Source organism: Python bivittatus, unplaced genomic scaffold (assembly GCF_059951505.1).
Source record: "Python bivittatus isolate LINGU-HERP-01145 unplaced genomic scaffold, Pbiv_v1 ctg000690_np1212, whole genome shotgun sequence".
NCBI lineage: Eukaryota > Metazoa > Chordata > Lepidosauria > Squamata > Pythonidae > Python > Python bivittatus.
The window spans coordinates 16,872,157-16,892,783 of NW_028277096.1; the positions used below are offsets into that span (position 1 = coordinate 16,872,157).

Below are 20,627 nucleotides of genomic sequence, written 5' to 3' on the forward strand. Positions count from 1 at the left end.
TCTTAAAGTTGCTGGGGTTGAGGAACCCTGATTTAGAGCCAAGAAATTTAGGACATCTGACCCTCCAAAACAGAGACATGGGAAGGAGTTGGGTAGATGTAATGTGGCCCAGCCAAGGGATAGACGCATACCTAGTTTTTAACACTTTGTCTCACAGTTTCCAAAAACATCTAAACCAGTAGTGATGGAAGTACTAGAACTTTACTAGCTGCCTCCTTTTTTGCTTTCCTTTGCCTCTGGGGCCACCCTTGCTGCAACGGGCTTCTCTTCTTCCAATCCCTGCTGCTATTGCTGCTGCTTCTGTCAGCATTAGCTGATGTTAAATATGTGCTTTTTATTTGCTGCCAGCCTTTCCCCTTCAATTTTTGCCCAGGCTGATTGGAAGAAGGTGGTATTGCTTTTGCAGTCATGTGGCAGCAAGCCCCCTCCTTGGTCCATGGAGGGGAGAAGTTCATCTGATCTTTTCAGAAGGATGACATGTCCAGTTTGATTTCCCTTGGAGACTCAGTCCAAAGAAACAGAGCTGTAGGATATCCAGCAGAAATTCATTCATTAAATGCAAAATAAGAACCCCAGCTGGGTTTGCCTTGGTCTAATATTTTTATTCTCACAATGCAGTAATGTTTTGTTCAGGGTTATGTTCATGCAGAGCCTTTTTGTATGTTTATGCTGCTAGGCCTTGCTTGTGCTTCATCAGTTAGACAGCATTGACTTGTGGAATCCTGATGCACCCATCGAAACATTCTGGGAAATCAGGTCAGTACAGACTTGCCACTGACTCCTTTTCCTGGGCTTTGTATCACAGCTACAAATCATAAGTATAGAAAAACAGCAGTTAGTCACTGCACCCCGTTCAAATGACTTACAGGTAGTCCTCGACTTACAACCACAATTGGGACCGGAACTTCCATTGCTAAGTGATGCGGTCGTTAAGTGAGTCGCACCCAATTTTACAACTTTTTTTGCTGCAGTTGTTAAGCGAATCACTGCAATCATTAAGCAAATAACTGTGGTTGTTAAGTGAATCCGGCTTCCCCCATTGATTTTGCTTGTCAGAAGCCCACTGGGAAGGATGGAAATGGCAATTATGTGACCCCAGGATGCTGCAACCATTGTAAATGCATGCTGGTTGCCAAGCACCTGAATTTTGATCACATGACCCCGGGGATGCTGTGACGGTTGTAAGTGGGAGGACCAGTCACAAGTCACTTTTTTCAGCGCCAGTGTAACTTTGAATGCTTGTTAAACAAATGGTCATAAGTCAAGGACTATCTATATATCGATTAAAAGCAACTGAGTGGTGTTTCCATAGAATAACAGAACAGTAAACCAGTATGGAATCAGCAGATGAAGCAAGATGGCAAATAAAAGATTGTCTGTCCAGTGAAATAAAGGACTGCCCAATTTAAAAAGTTGTTACCATTTGTTGCAAAATAACCAACCCATTTAAAATGGTTTTGTTGCAAAGTAGTCGACAAATAGGTGTCACTTGAGCTTTGTGAAGCAACACATTCCACAATTTGGGGACAACTATGGAGAAGGCAATTTCATTTTTTCTCAGCAACTTTGTTTCCAAGGCCTCTCCACCAGATCCTGGGGTCCAGGCAGATGAATCCCTAAAGTATCCTGCACCCAAGCTATGTGGGGCTTTTGCAAGTTGCCACCCAGAATTTAAATTGTGTTTTCAAATAGATTAGGGGACTAGGGTAGTGTTCCAAGGCAGATCTGTGTCTGTTAATATCCTTGCTGCTATTCTTTGGACAAATTGGTGTTTCTGAGAATTCTTCAAAGGGAGCGCTACACAGGGTGCATAGCAACAATTCTAATCTATAAGACATTTATCTGCAATGGTGGACAAGTGTGATCTTGTTGGGGAGAAATTCAGTTGATACGCTGCCTTGGTTAGAGAAGTATAGTCATGCCTATGCCTGAACATCTACCATTAGGCTGAATCTAGGACACTTTCAGATCCATAAGATAAATATTGGGAGCTCCTAATTACACAGCTGTATTATGAGGACAGCTGTGCATTGTTTTGCAGGTTATAAGCATTAGAGTCTTACCTATTTTTGAAAAGTCTTTGGGTTCTAAAAATGGAAGATGACAAAGTATGTTGCTGTAGATTTAATGACAAGCTTAGCAACTGAAGTAATTCCATGTAGGTATTTGTACTTATTGTATAGATTTTTGTAAAACGTTAATTAGAGGTTGGGGTTATGTTTATGTTCTTTTAATAAAAATAACATTATGTAGACTCTTTTCTTTTGTATTTCATTATTTTAACAAGTAAAATTAATTTTTAAAAAGGGTTACAAATGTGGATCCATGAGACCTCCAAATTTGTAGTAGCAAGATGAGGAGTACGTCTGCTACCCATTTTTTTTCCTCTTCCTTTTTCTCCTCCTCTCACATTCTTATGCTACAGCTTTAGGTAGGTGCTAACAGGGATGTTTTTGAGGTGAAAAAAATGCAGAATTAGGAGCTCCCAATATTTATCTTATGGCTACTCCTGACACTTTTTCATAAGGATAAAGAATGTAGGATGTCCTTCAAATACTCAAAGTTTGTAAGGGATCTGTTCTGTGCTTTCACCCATTAAACCTATCAGAAACAATTCTTAGCTATTGGGAGATTGGTGTGAATTATGAGCGAAACTGCTTCCTTCTAGTGTTTTGTATAAACATTTATATGCTTGTGAACATGTTGTTATTTTATGCCTGGAAATTTGAGCCCGACTTGGGTCTGCAAAAATGAGTTGAGCATTTTCCTGGGGTAAGAGGTAATGTTGGAGTTTGCAGGGGATGGAGGGGAGGCAGGCAAGACTCCAAGAGATCTGTGCAGAATTGGGGAACTTGTAAATTGGTTGTCATGACTATTGCAGTGAGCAGCTTACTTAAAATGTTGCCTTGGACAGTACAGAAGGCACTGATTGATAATTGACTTATCATGACTATTTTCCTATTTCCATGTTCCTGAAGTTCACAAATGCTGTTTTGTATATGCAAGAGACTAACAAGCAATCAGATTCTCAGCAGCACGGAAATCCTCAAATGGCTGCGAGAGATTTTGATCTGCAGGAACAAATTTCTTCTCAAAAACAAAGTAAGTGAAAGCCTAAATCTCAGAGAAGCTGAAAAGCTTCTGAAAAGTTAGGGCTTGTTGTTTCTGGCTTGCTCCACTTATTAGAAGGTTGGAAGCTCATGGATGGAAAGAAAATTTGACTAGCTCCAGCTATTTTTAACATTCTTGCTCAGTAAAGGAAGTGAAAATGTACCATAACAGTTTTCTTAACATTGTGAACTAGATTGTATCTCCTGCCAGGGAGATGTAAACCTTTCCTAAAATCCTTATTCTTTTTGTTGCTCAAGGTATTGCTACCCTTTATCTCTTCTACATCTGTTTGGGGAGTTTGAATTGTGAGTAACTCCATGTGCCAAAGCAATATTTGTCTATTAGTGCAAGATCCTGTTGGACGTCTGCACATTAAATTCAACACTTCGATAAGGCTTTCATACATAATTCTTCAGGTGTTTAGCTCTTGGGTTAGGAATTGGCAGTCGTCTAAGGGGAAAGCATTTTGCTGATTGTATCAAGGACCAGTTTGATATAGTGGGGAAGAATTTCAGGTTTGAACTGCTCAGATCCCTACTAGGAGTGTAAAATTCACTAGGAGACCCTGGACCAGTTACCATTTCTCAGCCTCACCTGCGTAGGTAAAAAGAGAAGTGGGACAGACATACTGTGTATAATGGTTCTGTGCAAAACTCACTGTTCCAATGGGAAGTTATTGGAATGTTTGTTTTTTATTCTGGAATACGATGATCCAGCCATTCTGGGTTTGATCTGGTTGGTTTCTGCAAGTAAATCTTCCAAATCATAGAGTGGTTTGCAGTTCCTCCAACAAGAAAATTATGCGTCCTACCAGAAATTGTGAAGAACAAGATGAAAGGGCAAGATTGAAGCTTGAGAAGGACAGAAACAAGGAATATGCTTTAGTGTTTAAATGTCCAGGATCAGATGAATTGTGCCCTAGGAGCCAATTGACAGTCTGGCTGGATCCTTATGCCTTCTCTAAAAAATCAGTGAAGTCAAAGGACTGTGAGAGGGCAAGTGCGGTTGTTCTCTTCACAAGGGGGGAAAGGAGGATGCAGCATACTATAGACCATTCAGTCTGACATCAATATGTGGGACAACGCTATAGTATATCATAAAGAAATTAATCTGTGAGCACTTCAAAAACAGTGTGATTACCATAATTCACTGTGGATTTGTGAAGAAGAAATCTTGCCAGGCTAATCTTTTATTTTGACAGAAGATTTCCTTTAATAGGCTATGAAATGCTGAAGACATAACATACCTTGATTTTACCATTTGATAAAGTATCTTAAGACATACTGATTAGCAAGTATTGATACATAGCTGTTTCAAAAATCATAGAGCGATCAATGGTTCGTCAGCAAATTGGAGAGGGGTATGAAGTGGACGGTCCTTTATTCTTCAATACTTTTATTAATGATTTGGATGAAGAAATGAAGGAAATGTTTATCATAACTGCGGGTTGTACAAAATTGGGTTAGGTCTCTAGAAGACTGAAAAAAAATTCAAACCCATCTTGATAGGTTGGAGAAATGGATTGCAAAGAGGACAAAATTAAATTTGGGAGAGTCAAGTGCAGTTGACCTTTTGTTAAGAAACAAAAATAACGTTTATAGTTATAGGATGGGGAACACTGGCTTGACAAACATAATGGGTTGCAAACTGCTTATGTGTCAGTGTGATATAGTTGCAAAGAAGGCAAATGTAGTTTTAAGTTCTATCAACAGAAGCTTAATTTCCAGTGGTTCCACTCTTTTCTGCTTTAGTCAGACTCCACCTTCAGCACTATGCCCAGTTCTAGGCACTTGCTCTAAGAAGGATTCAGAGAAATTGGAACAGATTTAAAAAATGGCATCAAAGGAAACTAAGATGGAAACTAATCTGTCTGGGATGCTTTAGTTGGACCTGATAGTCTAAAAAGCCTCTTCCAACTCTGTGATTCAGTGTGCAGTGTTGGGAACACCATGAACCACTCCAGTTCTGGAAGATATATTTTTGGAAAACTACCAGAACAACCCAAACTGATCAGATCAGTATGTTCTGGAAGAAAATCAGAATGTTCTAGCATTCCCCAGAACTATGAGTTTTCATATCTCTAATATATAATAACCTGACTTTTCTTGGAGGATGGAATAAAAAAAGAACAGCTTGAGAGAGGCTTTTGCACCCAGTGGGAACTAAAGGAGTCAGTGTCACATCTGGGTCTTGCCAGGTCTCCACATTTTTGCATAGAACCTATGAGCATCAGTCAGAAATCACATTGAAATTTCTATGATTTAGTAGACAGTCAGCTAGTAGTATAGGGAAAAAGAAAATGCATATGGTATGCAAGTATGTAGGATTGGCAGGAAGCATGTTTCAAATGATATGAAGTGCCCAAGTAAAAATACAACAGAGATACATACTGTGCCCACCATAGCATTACAGCAAGTATGAGCTTTTCTCAAAGATACATGAACCAGTTCTATGAAAAGGGTCCCTCATGTGGGTGTTAATTTCCAGTCCTCTTATTTGAGGACTCCTCTTTTGTGAGAAAATCAATTTGCCAAGTGTTGTTGATATTGCTTTTACTCCTATTACAAGTGTTTTCTCCTTTCCTAAATGTAGGACCACTGACCACCTTTCTTTCCCTCCCATTGTCCTTTGAAATTTTTCATTCCCTTTCAAAAGTTGGATGACTTTTAAATTCTTCTTCCCTCTCTTTGTAGCAATCAGATAGAAGTTCCTGCCCCTTTCTCTTCCTTTATGGGGTAGGATGTGATGTCTCTGGGGGTGGAGCTAATCAAATTTCTCTTGACCATGAAGAGATGATGCGCTGTATCCCAGGAGCTCCGCCCAGGAAGGGCAAGGGGAGTTTCTGCATGGTGAGTAAAGTGAGAGCTGGCCCTGTGGAATGCTATTTAGCCCTAAGCCTTCTTCTGTGGGCTATGTGGTGTTACAAGCCTAATACTCACTGAGCTCCACCCTTGTGCCTGAGCTTTCTCTTTCAGCCTGCATGTGAATGTGCTCAGATTACGCTGATTCAGGGACTGGCAATCTTTCCTTGACCTGATACTCTTCCTCCCCTGAAAAGATTGCTCAAAATCTTGCAGCTCTCAGCAGCCTCTTGAAATTTATTTATGTTTCAAATTTGTCATTTTGTGCAAAAGCACACATCTTCTGAAATGTCGGCCAATTTAATTTTATTACTGTTTTTATTTTAATTTCTAAAGGGTCGTGGGTGACTTTTAGAGTTACAAGGAATGGTCTGGTGTCCCTAAGTGCAGTGTTGTTACTCCATGCCCTAATTCTATCTCTGATGTGTAGGCTTTGCTGCAGAAGTTCTCCCTGACTTTCAGAAGCTGCTGGGTTTGCAAGTGGGAGTCTTTAGTTCCATGAGTAACTGGCTATATGGCGTGTTATGAAAAATGTCACCTTGAAACATATTCCTGACTAGGAGGAGTTCTTAAGCTCTGGATTTAACTCACCCACCCTGTGATTTTTAAGGTTATGGTCAGAGTATAAAAGTCTTTCTGTTTGGTCTGGAACTTTGTCTGTGTATAGCTTTTTTGAGCGAACCTAGTCTTGGTAGCTTGTTCAATAAATTATAGTTAAACAATGGTACTATCTGTATTTGTGGGTACCAGGTCTCTGGCTAAACTCTTGACACTGACCTGGGTTTTCTTATATTTGTTTCCCACAGTATTGTGGGTGTCCCATCCTGGATGGATTTCTGTATAGCAGTGTTGTCCAAACTTGGCCACTTTAAGATGGGTGGACTTCAACTCCCAGAATTCCCCAGCCAGCATGGCTGGCTGGGGAATTCTGGGAGTTGAAGTCCACCCATCTTAAAGTGGCCAAGTTTGGACAACACTGCTATATAACTAGCGTCTTACAACTACAAACAGGATATGTTCATATTCCAAAAAAATGAATTGGTTTCAGCCTCCTCCAGTTGGCAGTAGGTAGCTTTATTAATTTTCTGTGTCATCCTTAGTGGGAAGTAGCCATGAGTTATGGTGGCTTTCCTCAACTTGGCACCCTGAAGGTGTATTGGAACCAAAGTAAAAGTAAAGATGCCCTCCAGTCACATTCAATTCCTCAGCTTCTGCGCCTATGTAATTGCCTTGATGTCATTATGGAAGTGGCTTGCACTGCCTTTTTCCAGGATGCTTTTTCCATTTCTTAGTATAGACAACGACTTTGACATTCCTAAAGAGTGGCCCCCTCCAAGCACTAACCTCAACTAACCCCGCTTAGCTTCTGAGATCAATTCCCAACCAAACGTGCCGTCCCAACATCTGCAGGGACCCAGGTAGCTGAATGCTGAATTATGCAAAGAAGAAACCAGTTTGCTTCTTGGTGGCATGTAAGTTCCACTGAAGAGACCTTCTTTCTCCATTTGTGATAAAAACCTGTCTTGGAAGGGAACTCCGTGACTGCTCAGCATCTGATGACTAGAAAGTAGCATTGATTTGTGATGACCCCGCATATTATATTTGGTTTTGAAGTACATGAAAAACAACTGCCGCAATGACGACTAGTAACTGACTTTACCCATGTTTTGTTTCCAAAGGAAAGCACTGCAGGTTGCAATGGAACACTCATATGTCGCCAAGCCCAAACCAAGTTAGAGGTTGCCCTGTATATGTCTCTCTGGAGCCCTGACACCGAGGCAGTGCTTGTGGCGATGTCCTGTTTCCGACACCTCTGTGAGGAAGCAGATATCAGGTGTGGAGTAGACGAGGTGTCAGTTCACAACTTCTTGCCCAACTATAATACCTTTATGGAGTTTGCATCCGTGAGCAATATGATGTCAACAGGTAAGAGGAGGCCTCATTGTTACATGCAATAAACCTGAAATGTTAAAAATAAGAGATTTCTTTTCAATATATTCACAGTATTTCTTTTCGGCAAATAAACGTAAGTACCGCTTTAAATTCTTAATCCTGCTTTGCAAATGGAGTCACAGTGGATTTCAGAAGAGTACAGATTCATGTATCTTGCTGCCTGTTGCTTCAGTTTCCAGGTAAAGTTGATGACTTGCGCACTCAAAAGCACGCTTTCAGGGTATTGATTTGGTCTAAGTGACCGCAGTCACTTAGTGTTATTTCATATTGCTGTTAGTTGAGTGAAGCATTCATAAGTGAGGTTTCTGAGAAATCCAATAGAACGTGAGATTGAGATAGTTACAAATCTAGGATTAAAAGTCTGAATTTACACTGTAAACTGCAGCTCTTTACAATTTCTCTTTTTTTTAACCTTAAACTGGAATTGTTGCAGTTTTCTTGGTTTCTTTCAAGATTGTTTACTTCACTTATTTGGTTGGTCCTAAAGATTAAGCTAGTCAAGTGCTTGTGTGCTACATTTTTAACCACTTTGGCTCCATACAAGTGTTGGAGATAAGGCTGTCGTGTTTTTCTACCCATTTTTCAAGGGCCTTCATTTATGTTTATGGGAAGTTCCACAGATGTAAGTTGACTGCCATAGGTATCAATTTATAGTCATAGTTAGGCCCTGAAATACGGTCCAGTAGGGTGGAGCAGAGATAAATTTTGAACTCAATAAAATAACTTTGGAACTAGAGTCCCTCTTATCCTCTGTAAGACTTCATAACTGGATTGTTCTTTTATACTAGCCTCAGTTTGCCTTAGTTTTTTCCTGTCCCTGTTGGATCCAGTAGGAAGAAGAATTAAAAAGGAACAATTGAGGGGCCTCCTTCCTTCACAAACACCTTCACTGGCTATGACAAGGAGAGCAGAGGTTTTGAACTCTTTTGTGGCCGGGGCCCACATTAGTATTTTGTGTCCCCCAAGAACTGTGGTAGTAATTCAGTGATGCCCCATGTAGATAAATCTGGTAGCTCTCTCCTTTTCATGTGTCCCCCCCACCCCCAATCTGGGGCATTTGGTAAAGGCATAACTGGAGTTTTCACTCTACCATGGGTTTAACAAGTCTGTTTTAGCTCTTGATGGTAAAACATTCTGCTACTGGAAATCTGTGATTTTACTGGTGGTACAAACCTGAGTGGATCTGGAGACTAGAGAATTGAGGCTGGGAATGCACGTGGGTCATGGACTGCTCAGCCCTGCATTAGGACTTGGAAATTGCCAAAACAGAGCAAGTTGGAAACAAAAATGTAACTGTAATAGACATCTGGGCATTAGAATGTACAGTCCAGTATGCATCAATGCAGATACATTTTGCCATTTTTTAAAAAGCAAAGGATCTTCATTTATAGAAGACATTTCTGCTGGTAATAAAATGATCTTGAGAAAATGTTCTGAAAAAATGTTCTGAGCTTCTGACTGTATCTCTTTGTAGGAAGAACAGCTCTTCAGAAAAGAGTGATGGCGCTACTCAGGCGCATTGAACATCCAACAACAGGTAACACTGAGGTAGGCTTTTTCCTTTCCTCAAGAAAAAAAATATTTTCGGCAGTCAACACTTGATGCCTTAGGCTTGTTTATGCTGTGTGATAAAACAGTATCTTTTCTGGTTTCTTTTAGGCTTGGGAAGAGACACTTTCTAAATGGGAGGCAGCCACAAAATTGATCCTCAACTATCCAAAGACTAAAATGGAAGATGGCCAGGTAAGACCAAGGTCATTTAGAGGAATGTTGGGATACAACTCCCATCATCCTTAGCCAGCCTGGCAAAAGTCCTCCCATTAAGGATGTGTGGCTCTGTCTGTATTTGACCTGTATGAATATTTACTTGTTTGTTTACAAGAAATTGACATACTATCCAGCTTCTATGTTTCCACACTGAATATTGGATTATTCCGTTGCTACTCCAGCAAGTTCAATTTCATTTTGTGTTTCAAAAAAATGAAAGCAAGTTTCATTTCCATCTAAGTGCAACTTCTTCTAATATTCTTTTTACTGGGAATCTTTTTTTTTTCTTTTGCTTTCTTAAATTTGTCTTCTACATGCTTGTGCGGTCAGTTACATTTATGCCTTTATGGTTAGAAGTCAGTTTGCTTTTTCTTCAGATCATTTTGGTACCCCTCATTCAACTGTAAGGCTTAGCCTGTGTCATTTGTCTGTTTGTCTTTGGGAAAATACTGTGGCTCCTTGGGAATGGGGTTGTTATGGTCCTTCGAGTCAGTCTTGACCCCCGGTGACTACACGAGCAGGTCTGTGCAGTTTTCTTGGCAACATTTTCAGAAATGATTTGGCCTTGCCTTCCTCCTACGGCTGATAGAGAACAGCTGGCCCAAAGTCGCCCAACTGACTTCCATGGCTAAGCTGGGACTAGACCCTGGCTCTCTCTGTTTCTAGTCCAGCACCTCAGATCACTACACCAGACTGGCTCTCTTTGGACCCTGTTTTAAATACAGATGAAGTTGTGAAGTGCTTAGTTATGACTTAATGAATAAATCAGAGTTATATTGGCCCATTGTTTGTTTAATCATGGCTTATTGGATGGCTGTACACGCACCAGCCGTTGGGTATGGAATTTAATCCACTGTGATTGGTTCATGTAGCATGCCAACTCAGACTGGAACAAAATACAAAACATATTTTGATTTGGTGCCAATGTGAAATTATTGTAATATCAACTTTGCTTTCTTTTTAAATTTTCAGTTCTGCTTTTCAGCAGCATTCCCAAAAGATCTTAACAGTTGTTTAAAAAAAATCACAGAATATCAGTCCAGTGAAACAAGGACCTAGAACAGTAAAAATGAAAATAGAAAGGTTTCTAAAAGGGGATCTCATGAATCTTCTCTTAGGAAAGCCATAGTAAAGCACTATGAAGACCCACTGTAGGTTGGATATGGGACTAGATTTAAGTTCTATTTGTGGAGAGAATGCTCTGGAAAATCTTGGATATGTTTGTTTGAACCTCAGTTCTTTTCTAAAAACCAGATTCCTGATGGATTACGGTTGTCTCGAAAGAGAATGAAGTCCTGACTAGTTTGCTTTCTGGAACGAAAAATCCCTATTCATACAAATTAATAACCCCCATACATGCAAATTCAGCAGTGTGACATTCTCATCCCACCTTCCTATATGTAATTCTCCACAGGTTGCTGAAAGTCTTCACAAGACAATAGTCAAGAGGCGGATGTCCCATGTCAGTGGTGGAGGTTCCATTGATCTGTCAGACACAGACTCTTTGCAAGAGTGGATCAACATGACTGGCTTTCTGTGCGCCCTTGGTGGGGTGTGCTTGCAGCACCGCGGCAGCACACCCTTTCCATCCTACAGTCCCCCCATGGGCCCTGTGAGTGAGCGGAAAGGCTCCATGATCTCCATGCTGTCAACTGAAGGCAACACCGAGACTCCTGTGAGCAAGTTCATGGATCGCTTGTTGTCCCTGATGGTCTGTACCCATGAGAAAGTGGGTCTGCAGATACGGACTAACATTAAGGACCTCATGGGCCTGGAGCTGAGCCCTGCTCTTTATCCAATGCTTTTCAACAAATTAAAAAATATAATCAGCAAATTCTTCGACTCACAAGGGCAGGTAAAAGTTCAGTTTCAATTAAACTGTCTTGCAAACCAGCTACCATATGCAGGATTCCTTCTTTCTACCAGACTTCTGTATTTAGAAGCTGAAGACAGATCAGATTTATTATTATGGCGTAAAGGTAGTGCACAGAAACAAAACAACTTGGGTTCAAATCTACCCTCAGCCATGGCAACTGGCTAGGTGTCCATATAAGCCACCTTGAGCTCTTGGAGGGAGAGTTAAAAAAGTGGTGGACTGCCTGATTGATTGATTGATTGATTGATTGATTGATTGATTGATTCTGGAGAGCTCTGTGTAGGAAATTAATTTTGGGAAGCAGTTAGTCCTCAGCAGAACGTCTCTAGAAGCACTAGCATGTCTTTGTTCTCAACATCTAGATGAAATTATTTTTGTCTTGCCTTTCTTCATTAAGATACTGTCAATCATTTTATCTTTTTTCTCTCCAAAGAGGTGCAACATGATGCCTTTAACACTGTTAGATGATGTCATTGATCCTTGAAATAATATTGTAAAAAAAATAGTTATAGCTGAAGCTGTAGTATATATTATATTTAGTATATGTTACAGTTAGTAATAATTGAAGTTTCACGGGATGCCCAAATCTTGCCAATTTTCTATGTTCTCAAATGGGATTTGGCACATGTGGACATTATCAGAAATTTCTCAGTGGTGCTGCTGTCTGAAAAAATTGCTGACCTCCAAGGCAGAAAATTAGGAGAATTCCAAAGGAAAGGATGGTGGTAATCTTTCAGTAAGGATACAGTGAAGCTGAAATATTGGCCCTTGAGGGAGGCAATGTCAGCAAATAAGAATTGTTGGGAATCTTGAAATGTACTTCAATGCAGATAGGGCATTTTAACAAAATCTTGAATGCCTGTCAATATCCCTCACTGCTTCAATTTATACCTGACACTAATAAGGCAGAGATATTTTGAGTTTCTTTCTTATGCTTTCTGCTTTCCCAGACTCAAATTTATCTTTTCTATAAAGATTCATCATTCCTTTTCCCTTTCTCTGAGTCAAACTCACATTCTATCACACTGCGAAGTAAACATATCTCCTAGCCTGATTTTGATTTTTTTTTAAATGTCCCTGGCCATGTTCATACATAACATGAAGTCAGAAATCCTGGGCCAGAATGTGCAAAAGCAACATGTCCTCAACGATATTCTTTTTCTCACAGTTTGTTTCTCCTCTTACATAGGCAATTTAAGCTAGGAGCAGTCAAATTAGCTGATATAACTAGCAACTACGATTAAGTGCTTATAATAATAGTGGATGAAAAGCCAGCTTTTGAATTAGGATATCTGGTATTGAAATTTGAATCTAGTTTTTTATGGCACAGGGTTTTGTGTTTTGTTTTTGTATCATCTAGCAAACTTAACAAACAGCACATTTTGCTCCTGTGCAGGTCTTGTTAAATGATACCAACACCCAGTTTGTGGAACAGACCATTGCGATCATGAAGAACCTGCTTGATAACCACACTGAAGGCAGCTCGGAACACCTAGGGCAAGCCAGGATTGAGACCATGATGCTGAATCTAGTTAGGCAAGTCAGTTCATTCCTCTGTTTCTCCCCATGGTCTATGCATTTGTAGCAGAGCAAGGGTGTCCTGTGATTGACTCAACAATCACACAGTAGCAAGCTGAACTTGGTTTAATGATGGGATTGTAATTCAGATAACTAAGAAGGCCAGTAGAGTGCTTGGCTGAGCAGTTGCACACAAGCTTCAGGAGAAATACAGGGAAGGCAAGATCTTGCCTGGTAGCCATTAGTGCTGGTGGTTGAAACTGGGAGTTCAGGGATTCAGAGCCAGAGGTCCACAAAATCCATCCATAGCCATAAGGAACAAGCGTCAGAGCCAGAAGGTTGGCAGCTGACAGCACATGGGTCTGGGAAGGGGGATGAGGCAGCAGCAGAGAAACAAGAGTGGTTTGTCAATGTAGGATTCAGATACCAGAGAGTTCCACAAGCTTGTCCCAGGTTGTAAAACCTAGAACACAGGTCCAACAGAGAGTAACATCCTGGAGACTGCTCCTAAGAAGTCCTAGCTGTGGATGTGACTAAGTAAAGAGCATTCTCGTTGCTTCCTGAGTAAATTATCCTTTGCTCTGTCCTTTGAAGTTGCCACTGTATTCTGGAGCTAGCACCCCTGCCAGAATCTGACCTCATGTGCTCCTGGTCACTGTCTCCTTGGTCTGCTTCAAGGGGTTGATCTCCTATTAGCTCCTGACAACTGGTTGGATCGTACCCTTCAGCCTCTGATTCAGATTCAGGAGACCATAAGAAAAGGATGGGCAACCTATAACCAATAGACTACATATGGTTCCCTCAGTCTCTTTTGTGAAGCCCCCCCAGATTGAGAAACAAAACAAAGGTCCCTTCTGCTAAACTTATTTACCTGTTTGAAAAATCCTAAAAATTGTAAAAAAACATTTTAAAAAAATATTTTTTCATAATGTTTTTACTTATGTTTCATTAATAGTTTATCTTCTACTTCGCTTTTTGTATCTTTATTCTTGTGTGATTTCTGTCTGTGTAATCTGTCAAAGGTTATGCAATTAAAAAAAACAGTGGGGGGAGGGAAATTAAAATCCTAAAAATTAAAATCCTAAAAACATCTGGAAATTTTGGCTGCACCCCCTTCCAATGATGCCACCGCCATTTCTTTTTTAAAAAGTTGAATCTCTTCTACACACAGGCTGTCGGTATCTCTAGCAGAGCCACATCTGCATGTATTATTGTTATTTCCTGGGTAAGAGGAGCCACTGGAAGTCCAAGAGCTTTTTGTTTGTTTTTTTCCTTCTTGAGTTGTACCATTCATGTATTTTCAGCCATGGTTATGATGGCTTACCTCAACAGATAAAATCAATCCATGCATTGAAGCTTGGTGTCCTGCAGAGAGGTTAAATTTCAACCTCCATAATGCCCAGATAGCATAATCCAGCACAGGCACCAGAACAGGAATACTGATTTTTCAGGAAAGTCTTCTCATTCTTGGCCTATGATGGCTTTGGAGAAGATGCTCAAGGAATATTGGCAGCTTTTAGAAGCTTCATTAATTGAGAGGCCTGTATTTCATATCACCTCGCAGATACGTGCGTGTCCTTGGGAATCTGGTGCATGCAATTCAGATTAAAACCAAACTCTGTCAGCTTGTGAAGGTAATGATGGAGAGGCGAGATGATCTGTCCTTCTGCCAAGAAATGAAATTCAGGTGAGATTTGATAGAAGCTTTTGGAGCCTTTATTAAGAACTGTAATCTAGCATTTTCAAAATGTCCCACATAGCCTCTTTAATTTGGATTTTGTCAAATGTTGTTTTCCATACTTTCTGTTCTGTATTTCTGGATTCTAGGAACAAGATGGTGGAATATTTGACCGACTGGGTTATGGGAACGTCCAATCAGGCTACAGATGAGGATGTGAAATGTCTGACAAGGTAAAAAGAACGCTCGATTAACCATGTCTCCTGCACTAACAATGCAGCAGTTTGTTAAAAATAGTTTTTGGGGTGGTTGATTAATAACAGATGGCAATCAATGGCTTGAGGAAGAATCTGCAATGTCCACGTTCCGAGTAAATAAGTGAATGAATGAATGCTTGGTGGGATGGAATGGAAAAGAAAGCACAGCAAATGAATATTGAGTTCATTGTGTTTATGTTTATGAGAGCCAGTCTGGTGTAGTTGGACTAGGAGTGGAAGACCCGGGTTCTAGTCCACCCTCAGCCACAGAAGCTCCATGGGTGATTTTGGGTCAGTCATTCTCAGACTAAGAAACAGTCTGGTATAATGCTAAAACTGTTGGAGTAGGAGGGAGGAGATCCTGGTTCTAATCCTCCTCATCTACAAGAACTCTCTGGGGGGGATTTCAGATCAATCCTCTCTCAGTGCAAGAACCAGTGTGATGGAGTGGTTCACGTGTTGGATTTGGGGAGAGACCAGGGTCTAGTCTTCTCTTAGGCATGGAAGCCAACTGGGCGACTCTGGGCCAGTTCCTTCCTCTCAGCCCAATAGTTGGTGTGGGGTAGTGGTGAAGGTGTTGATTTGAAAAAGGGAGACCCAAGTTCAAGTCCACCCTCAGCTATGAAAGGTCTACAGGTGACTTTGACCAGTCCCTCCCTCTCAGTTCAAGCCCCAGTCTGGTGTAATGATGAAGGTATTGAACTAGGAGTTAGGAGGCCCAAGTTGTAGTTTCCCTTCATCCATGGAAGTTCATTGATTGACACTTTCTCAGCCCAGCCTAGCTCACTGGGTTGTCACTGTGGGGAAAAAATAGGCTTTGTATTTAAAATATTACATTATTAAATTAAAAATTACACTAAACACTGAGGAGCCCAGACTGTGTCTCTCCACACAAAGCAGCTACTGAGTCATAATTGTTAATAAACAAGGGGGAAATGACATGTATGTTTAGTTGTGCTTAACCACTGGTGTAGGTAAAAGGCCTGGGGCTCCCCCTTTTCAGTGGCCTCCTCTCCAGTGGCAGAGACAGCAAGAAGCAAGTGGAGGGGCTACCTATAAGAAATCCACAGGGCTGCACAGTTGGAGGCAACATACAGGAAGGAGTTAGAGAGACACATGAGGGAGATGTTATCAAGGAGGTAGATAAGACAGCAATGCGTGGGGAAGGTCATACACACCCAAGAAGCACATACCGGACAGAGAATGGATGATGAAGGCAAACCTCTTATTTCCTGTTCACAGAAAGAACAGCCTTAAGACTCCTGTCTTTTGGAGCCTTTATTAAGAACTGTAGTCTAGCATTTTCAGAATGTCCCACATAGCCTCATGTTGCCCATGTGAGAATTGTGTGAAAAATGCACTTTTAATTGATTCATTTCATTTATTGTTTCACTGTTCAGGGACTTGGACCAGGCAAGCATGGAAGCTGTTGTCTCTCTTCTGGCGGGACTTCCACTTCAGCCAGAAGAAGGAGATGGAGTTGAATTGATGGAAGCTAAATCCCAGCTGTTTCTAAAGTAAACGCCTTTATATTTTTAGCTCTTAATAGACTGAAATAGCTAGACTTCTGTTCTACTTGGGCAATAAGCTTTGCCTGAGCGTATCATTCTACAAAGTTTGATCTGTCTCAGGAAACCTTGCAGCTAAATAATTCCACTGTTTATTCTTCTATCAGTGAAGGGGACAGAGGGAAGAAGTGTCAAAATTGGGCCCTAGTTCTTGTTTGTTAAATCACACACATACAGTTTTTTTATTTGATGTATGCTTGAATTGACATAAGTAAACATATAAGTTTAATTTACTGAATGCAGATTTGAACCAGGAATCTCTGCTGTCTCAGCCTGAATAGAACTGAGGATTGTTGAAGAGAGTCAGTGGGTAGCTAATGGGTTAAAGCAACTCAGTCTCATGCAAACTTTTCTAACAGTAAAATTAGATTCACCATGAAACAAATGAACATATTCAAACAGTGGCTAGGAAACAGACTGTCAGGAATATTTTAATTTGATTCCTGCCCCATTCCAGCTCTGGTACCTGACAAGATACTTTAATCTTTAGCGCTGTTAATTCTTCTCGTAAGCCATGTAAAACAGTGAAACGTAAGGCAATAAGAAGAAAATTGAAAAATCAGTAGGTTTACCTAAAGAATATTGAAAGCAGAGTGTTAATGGATTGGGAAAGTAAAATAAGATTTCTTCTTTTAATGCTGGAAACAAATAGGAGACGGTGTCATACAAATGAACTTGGGGTGATATGTCGGAACGCTGAGTATGTCATGCAGAAAGGTGTCTCTTTTACAAGATAAAATGGGTAAAAGAGAGCACTATCTTGATTATAAAAAGATCTTCCTGGAGAGATGCAGACCATTTTTTTTGTATACATTTAGGTACTTCACCCTGTTTATGAACCTCCTTAATGACTGCAGTGAAGTTGAAGATGAGAGTGCGCAAACAGGTGGCCGGAAACGTGGGATGTCTCGGAGGCTGGCTTCCTTGCGGCACTGCACTGTTCTGGCCATGTCAAACTTGCTCAATGCAAATGTGGATAGTGGCCTTATGCACTCTATAGGTAAAATGGATGAGCTTCTCCTTCACTTTGTGGAGTTTGGATATGCAAAGTCATACCCAAACATTTTAACTCAATCTTTTGTTGTTGGTAGGGTTAGGCTATCACAAAGATCTCCAGACAAGAGCTACGTTCATGGAGGTCCTCACCAAAATTCTGCAACAGGGCACTGAGTTTGACACCTTGGCGGAAACTGTGCTGGCAGATCGTTTTGAGAGATTGGTGGAGTTGGTCACTATGATGGGTGACCAGGGAGAATTGCCCATTGCTATGGCTTTGGCGAATGTGGTGCCTTGTTCCCAGTGGGTAAGGAAATCACACTGTTGGTTGCTCCTGCATTGGTGAATGCAAGTTACAATTGGGTCATATACAATGGAGACAGACAAAAGGTAGATCACAATCTACTGGATTCCTTTAGGAGGTCTGCACTCCAGTGACAGAGGCTTTTTATTTCTTAATAAGTCAATAAAAGGAATATCTGCAAGGTCTTGCTTTAAGAGGCAGATGGGGAAAAAAAACTTGACCTGAATGGATATGTTTGAGCTCATTCTGAAATGAGCACATGATCAAATATGCCTGTTTTCATTATTCTAATTGCAAGTCCAACCTTGTTAATTGTATTGGCTTATAGTTTTGAATGCTAAATGAGCCCAGACAACTGTGGCTTACTCAACAAATCTAGATCAAAACATAATTTGACATCTGGCCATGTTTTTCTTCTTTCTCTTTTCAAAGGATGAACTAGCTCGTGTCCTTGTCACCCTTTTTGACTCCAGGCACTTACTTTACCAGTTGCTTTGGAACATGTTTTCTAAAGAAGTTGAGCTGGCTGACTCAATGCAGACGCTTTTCAGGGGAAATAGTCTGGCTAGCAAAATAATGACTTTCTGCTTTAAGGTACATTTGATCTTCAAATTTGCTTGAGGTGCAGAGAGATTTGGGGCAGAATGTTAACTCAAGACACACAAAACCAGATGGACTTGAAAGATTTGGCATTCCTTGTTAAGGTGCAGGCTTGAAGTGATAACTGTTGTCTGGTTAAAATCACAGTAAAATGATTCTATACACTGATTTTATACTAATGCACTGAATTCCCAGCACAGTAGTTATTAAGGGTGCAGGTAGATTTTTTTGTCGTTGTTATTTAATCCACTGTAGAAGGACAGTTTGTCATTGGCTTTTTTTTTTTTTTAAGTCTAAATGACGGCTGTAAATCATTCTTTCTGCAGCAGCTTCAGGTTTTGGATGGCCCATGGACTTCTTGTTTCTGGGTGTCCACTTCCTCTTTGTCCTCAGCTGCTGCTTGCTGGGTCTCCCCATCAGTGTCTTTTGCTTATGTGCCAGTGGGAAACCTGTACGTTGTTGAGAACTTGCTGTGGGGAAAAGAGGATCAAGTGGCAGTGTGCAAGAGACAGTCTCTGATCCCCAAAAGAGGTGTGGGCCCAGGCAAGTGACCAAGCATGCTAACTCTGATCAGATGTTATGTACAAAAGCATGGAAAGAAACAAAAAAAGTTAGATAATTAAAAGCTAAAGCTGGTAACAGTGGGAACAAGCATACACTATCTAAGGTCCTAGTGATTTTCGTTTCATAATTACATTTATCAATCCATTACTGATTGATTGATTGATTGATTGAGGATTTGCCATCAAATTGTTGTTGACTCTTAGTGACCACATAAACAGACTTTCTCCATGACAATCTATCCATGTATAGATTTTAACAATTATTCTGTGTCAGATAGGTTTTTTGGTAATCCGTATAGTTATACAGGCAGAGGTGCTCTTCTGAAGATAATGTTTTGACAAGGAGCTGTCCAGAACGGTATAGTTCTGCCACAAACAATTGGTGCTGATAGAGGCCGTCGAACATAGTGTGCAATGCTCATGTTTCTTTGGAATGAAGTCTTAATAGAAAAATTTAAGTGAGATGGTTTTCAAAGACTACTGTATGATAAGGAGCATCATTATGAGTGTAAAAGGCAGACACCACTATACATGGTATCATAATGTAAATTTTACTGACTCATTTAGTGGCAACTAACAGTGTGAAATAGATAATGTATAGCACAGGAGGGAAGGCAGGGGTTGGCAACACAGTACCAATGGCTGCCATTTTCATCTAAAAGGGGAGGACAGAATAATTTTTCTTTTTTTTAAAAGGGCCAGAATCTTGTGAAATCTTGCAAAACTTTGGACATCTCATGAGATTTCACCCATCTTTTAAAATGTATTTATTTATTTGCATTTGTACCATCCCATAAAATATCTGATGCCAACCCCAGAGACTTTGTATAGCTTGTGAACAGAATCAGAGGGAATTATTTTTTGAATGCTGCCCTCCTTTTTCAGAATATCTCAGTTGTCTTGAATTTTGGAAGTTTTAGTCTTTGACTAAATCAGCATCAGCAAATACCCACTGCATTTGTTTTTCTTGGATGAAACCAACTTGAACGGGGGTAAACTCTCTCATGCAGGTGTATGGTGCAACCTATCTACAGAAGCTTTTGGAGCCTTTATTAAGAACTGTAATTACGTCTCCAGAATGGCAGCCTGTTAGCTTCGAAGTGGACCCTACAAGGTTTGATTCTGGAATGGTGATGGGGAGGGCATGCAAGGGGAGAAGGAAGGTGACGTTTCCCACTCTTTTTTATTTTTCCTCCTCTTTTCGGTTTTTCTGTTCTTACCATCCCGTGCTTTGAAGTTTGCATGATAAAGGCGTTATCTCTGGCATCTTTTGACTTATCAAAAAGAGGCAAGATGTGAGCTTCCTTGCAAGACCACTTTTTCCCATCACTTTTCTCCCCCATGCCCAGGAAGACAACTAGGTCTTAAGGATTTTCTGAAAAGCCAGCAGGGTAGGGCCATGGTGTGGTGTTTCAGAGGGCAAGTACTGTGACAGAAAAGGCATGCTTCCTAAATCTGTCTAGATCAGTGTTTTTCAACCTTGGCAACTTTAAGATGTGTGGACTTCAACTCCCAGAATGCTGACTGGCGAATTCTGGGAGTTGAAGTCCACACAGCTGAGAGGTGCCAAGGTTG

The 20,627-nt window shown here is 40.6% G+C and overlaps 1 protein-coding gene across 4 annotated transcripts in view; it reads left to right on the top strand.

The window, feature by feature from the left end:
- The window catches only part of NF1 (neurofibromin 1), a 197,765-nt gene that overhangs the window by 43,818 nt on the left and 133,320 nt on the right, over positions 1-20,627 (top strand). For 3 of the 4 annotated variants that reach the window (XM_088152397.1, XM_007420379.4, XM_025164948.2), the window contains exons 15-29: positions 677-756; positions 2,979-3,102; positions 5,805-5,960; positions 7,652-7,898; positions 9,400-9,473; positions 9,585-9,668; positions 11,107-11,547; positions 12,965-13,104; positions 14,651-14,773; positions 14,914-14,997; positions 16,422-16,538; positions 17,408-17,589; positions 17,681-17,892; positions 18,322-18,483; positions 20,063-20,166. In XM_088152397.1, coding sequence (XP_088008523.1) covers positions 677-756; positions 2,979-3,102; positions 5,805-5,960; positions 7,652-7,898; positions 9,400-9,473; positions 9,585-9,668; positions 11,107-11,547; positions 12,965-13,104; positions 14,651-14,773; positions 14,914-14,997; positions 16,422-16,538; positions 17,408-17,589; positions 17,681-17,892; positions 18,322-18,483; positions 20,063-20,166 — 2,330 coding nt within the window. The remainder of the gene's footprint in view (positions 1-676; positions 757-2,978; positions 3,103-5,804; positions 5,961-7,651; positions 7,899-9,399; positions 9,474-9,584; positions 9,669-11,106; positions 11,548-12,964; positions 13,105-14,650; positions 14,774-14,913; positions 14,998-16,421; positions 16,539-17,407; positions 17,590-17,680; positions 17,893-18,321; positions 18,484-20,062; positions 20,167-20,627) is intronic. The other variant, XM_088152398.1, reaches the window with a different exon arrangement.